This window comes from Echinops telfairi, unplaced genomic scaffold (assembly GCF_000313985.2).
Source record: "Echinops telfairi isolate 266 unplaced genomic scaffold, ASM31398v2 ScPeMD7_22;HRSCAF=79, whole genome shotgun sequence".
NCBI classification, from domain to species: Eukaryota; Metazoa; Chordata; class Mammalia; order Afrosoricida; family Tenrecidae; genus Echinops; species Echinops telfairi.
The window spans coordinates 5,804,351-5,807,270 of record NW_022103919.1 but is presented as its reverse complement, the minus strand read 5'-3'; the positions used below and the strand labels follow the sequence as shown (position 1 = coordinate 5,807,270).

Sequence of the window (2,920 nt, the reverse complement as noted above, 5' to 3'; positions counted from 1 at the left end):
GAAAGGGCCCATCTCGGTGCCCGCCTTGATCCAGGTCTTGGAGAAGATGCCCAGGCCTTCGCCCGGGATGGAACTTTGCGCTATGATCACCTCGGCCGGCAGCACCAGGCTGGACAGCTTCTGCACCTCTGGGGCCGCGGAGGCAAGAGACGCAGTCAGAAACCGAGGCTAGCAAGGGGCGAGACTTCCCCGCTCAGGCCGTGCTGTCCCGTCCTGCCCTACCCTGCCAACCCTAAATGGGTCCTCCGCTCTGTGTGGCGCGTGGGCAGCGGAGGCAGCGCCGGGGCGTTTGTGCCTCGTAGACCCTTTGCGCTCTCCAAATCTAGGTGGGGAGTTGGGACTCGTTTCTAGATGTTTTGTTTCTAGACTCAATCTCTAGGCGCGCGTCCAGACCCAGAAGCTAAAAAGTTTAAAAGGAGCCGAGTCGGTCGAATGCGTCGTTGTATAAATGGAGAAACTTCTAGGCGGAGGTGAAGACGGCCAACCCCGGGTACTGCCCGCGGTCCCTAGGCGTCCACTGCGCCTCCCGAATCCCGGCGGGCACAGGCCGCTGGCTGGGGACCCGGGATGCGGTCAGAGGCTCTGGTTTCTTTCTGGTTCCGGGAGGCCCGGCTAGTTCGGGGTGGGTTGGCAGCGCCAGGAACAGACCTGGGGCTGAGACCTGCGGGGGTGGGGGTGGGAGTGGGGGAGGTGATGCGCTGAAGGCCCGGTTGCGAGCTCGCTGGGGGGACCCCCGGAGTGCCAGAGTTCGCCTCTGCGCCGAGACCTCTAATGGAGCCAGGTTTCCAGGACCTCTGGGCGTGGGCTGCGCTCTCAGGTGAGGTTCCTCTGTGCAGCAAGGACTCGCCCGGCCTTCCCCCGCAGTGCGGGCACTGCAGCCGCGGGGCTCGGGGCTTGGTCTCCGCCGGGATCACTGAGCCTCGGCTCCCCGGTGCCATATAGGGCGGTGTCCGGCCGGGCGAGCCCTGCAGTGGCCTCTCTGGGCGAAGAAGAGCCCAGGCGCCCCCCACCCCCTCGCCCCCGGGACCCCCGCCCAGCCTCAGCAGCGAGGGTGGAAGCGGCGAGGCCCACAGAGGCGGCCTTCTTGTGTTACAAGGTTTCCTTCTAAGCTACCTGGGAAAATACCCGGCGAGCGGGCCGGCTGAAAGAGGGGGTTAAACGGTGTCCATTGCGGCGCGGCCGGCAATTTGTCACGCTGTTAAAGTGATCGCATTCATTCGCTCCATTCGAAAGAAATTGCTAATTCTAAATTCATTAGCCCTGGAAGAATGCTGTAGCAGTAAATTGTAGCCCACTGCGGAGGGGACTTGTTTAAAAGGGGCCGAGGAATTCCCCTTACAAAAAGGGGGGATTAGATGGTTGACATAGCGTGAATGGAAGTGGAATTAGTCTTCACGGTAAATTAGGAGAGGAACAGAAATCGTGAAGGAGGAAGAGAGGGCGACGCGCAGAGATGCCGGCGCTGGGGAAAGATATTGTTTGCGGCTTGATGAATGAGGAATAAGAACTTGAGACGTCTTAAAGAAAAGAAACTTTTCTCGCTCTCTCTTTCTCTCGCTCGCTCGCTCTCTGCTCGGCTTTTTCTTCCCGGGCTGCCCGCCCGCCCTCCGCCCCCCCCTCCGCAGCCCCCGCTGCCTTTTAAAGTTCTTGGTTTAAGTGGGAACTTTCGCGGGTCAAGCCCAAGTTAACTAAATGAATTTAAAACCCCCTTCTTTTTGAGTCAACTGCTATTACACGCCTAGTAAGGCTTTAACTGCCTGGAACCCGCCGGCTCTAAAGCGGGGGAGGGGCGGGCAGAGGGGGACTCGGGCCCGGAGTAGCCAGGCGACCTGGACCCGCGCGGCTCCCTTCTTCCAGCCTCGCGGAGTGCAGTGGGTGGGGGGTGGGGGGCACGGCGTGGCCGGCCTGGACTGTTGACATCCAGGTTCCGTCGCGGGGAAACTGAGGCGCAGGGTGCGTCAGGGCGGGAGGCCAAGAGCCCCAAGGTCCCTGCTCCCTCTGGTGTCGTGACTTTGGTCGGGCCTGGGCTCGGGGCGGGGGTGACGGGTGGGCCCCAAGGGCGTGACTCACCTCCCGAGAACGACTGCGCCAGGACCTCGGCTGTGAAGGCCGTCTTGGGACTGGCGTGGTGGCTCTTGTCCTCGAAGAGCTGCTCGCCCAGGACGTTGCGCCAGCGGCCGTACAGGAAGCTGTGCAGGATGTCGGAGGTGATGACCTCGGCCAGCGCCAGCCCCGGTGCCTTCAGCCCCGTCTTGAGCACCAGGGCCTCAGCCGGGAGCACGGAGCCCATCATGGGCGGCCCGGGGCTGGCGGGCGCCTGGAGACGGACGGCAGGCCGCGCGCGCCGAAGCGGGGCTGTGGCGGGCGAGAAGGGAGCCGAGACGTGAAGAGGAGAGGGCTGCGAGCGAGGAGGAGCAGGAAGAGGCGCCGAGGGAGGACGAGGCGGGAGGGAGCGGGAGGAGAGGGGGTGGCTGGGAGGAGAGCGAACGACGGGGAGAGAGGCAGAGAGCTGGAGAAGCCCGCGGGGATGCTAGAGGCGGTGCGGAGGGCGAGAGAGCCCGGGGTGGAGGCGGAGGCGGGTGCGGGGGTGCCGGGAGGGTGGGAGGCGGGTGGCTGGCTGCGGAGGGATGGCTGCGCAGGGCTCTGGGACGGACGCGCGCTCGCCTCTCGCACACCAGCCCGGACGGTTTTCCCCCTTGGCAAAATCTCAGTGCCTTTTATAGGAGCCGCAGTGACCCTCCTAATTGGTTATTAATGACCCCCTGACGTCGGAGGACAGACTTGTTGTACCCAGCCGGGCTCCAGCAGCCTTCGCCGCCGGAACGCGAGGGGCGGGGGCGCGCGGGCAGCTCCGCACCTTCTCCTCCCCTCTCGGCCCCTCCCGGCCCTTCCTCCCCACTCCTCCTCCTCTCCCCGTGGG

General features: G+C 64.4%; 1 protein-coding gene across 1 annotated transcript in view; it reads right to left on the bottom strand.

Moving 5' to 3' along the window:
- PRDM12 (PR/SET domain 12) overlaps positions 1–2,293 on the bottom strand; it is a 14,621-nt gene extending 12,328 nt beyond the window's left edge. Inside the window, exons 1-2 of the mRNA XM_030885127.1 lie at positions 2,071–2,293; positions 1–128 (exon numbers count right to left, since the gene is read on the bottom strand). The exon at positions 1–128 is cut by the window's left edge and continues 123 nt beyond it. Coding sequence (XP_030740987.1) covers positions 1–128; positions 2,071–2,293 — 351 coding nt within the window. The remainder of the gene's footprint in view (positions 129–2,070) is intronic.
- Between the last annotated feature and the right edge of the window lie 627 nt (positions 2,294–2,920).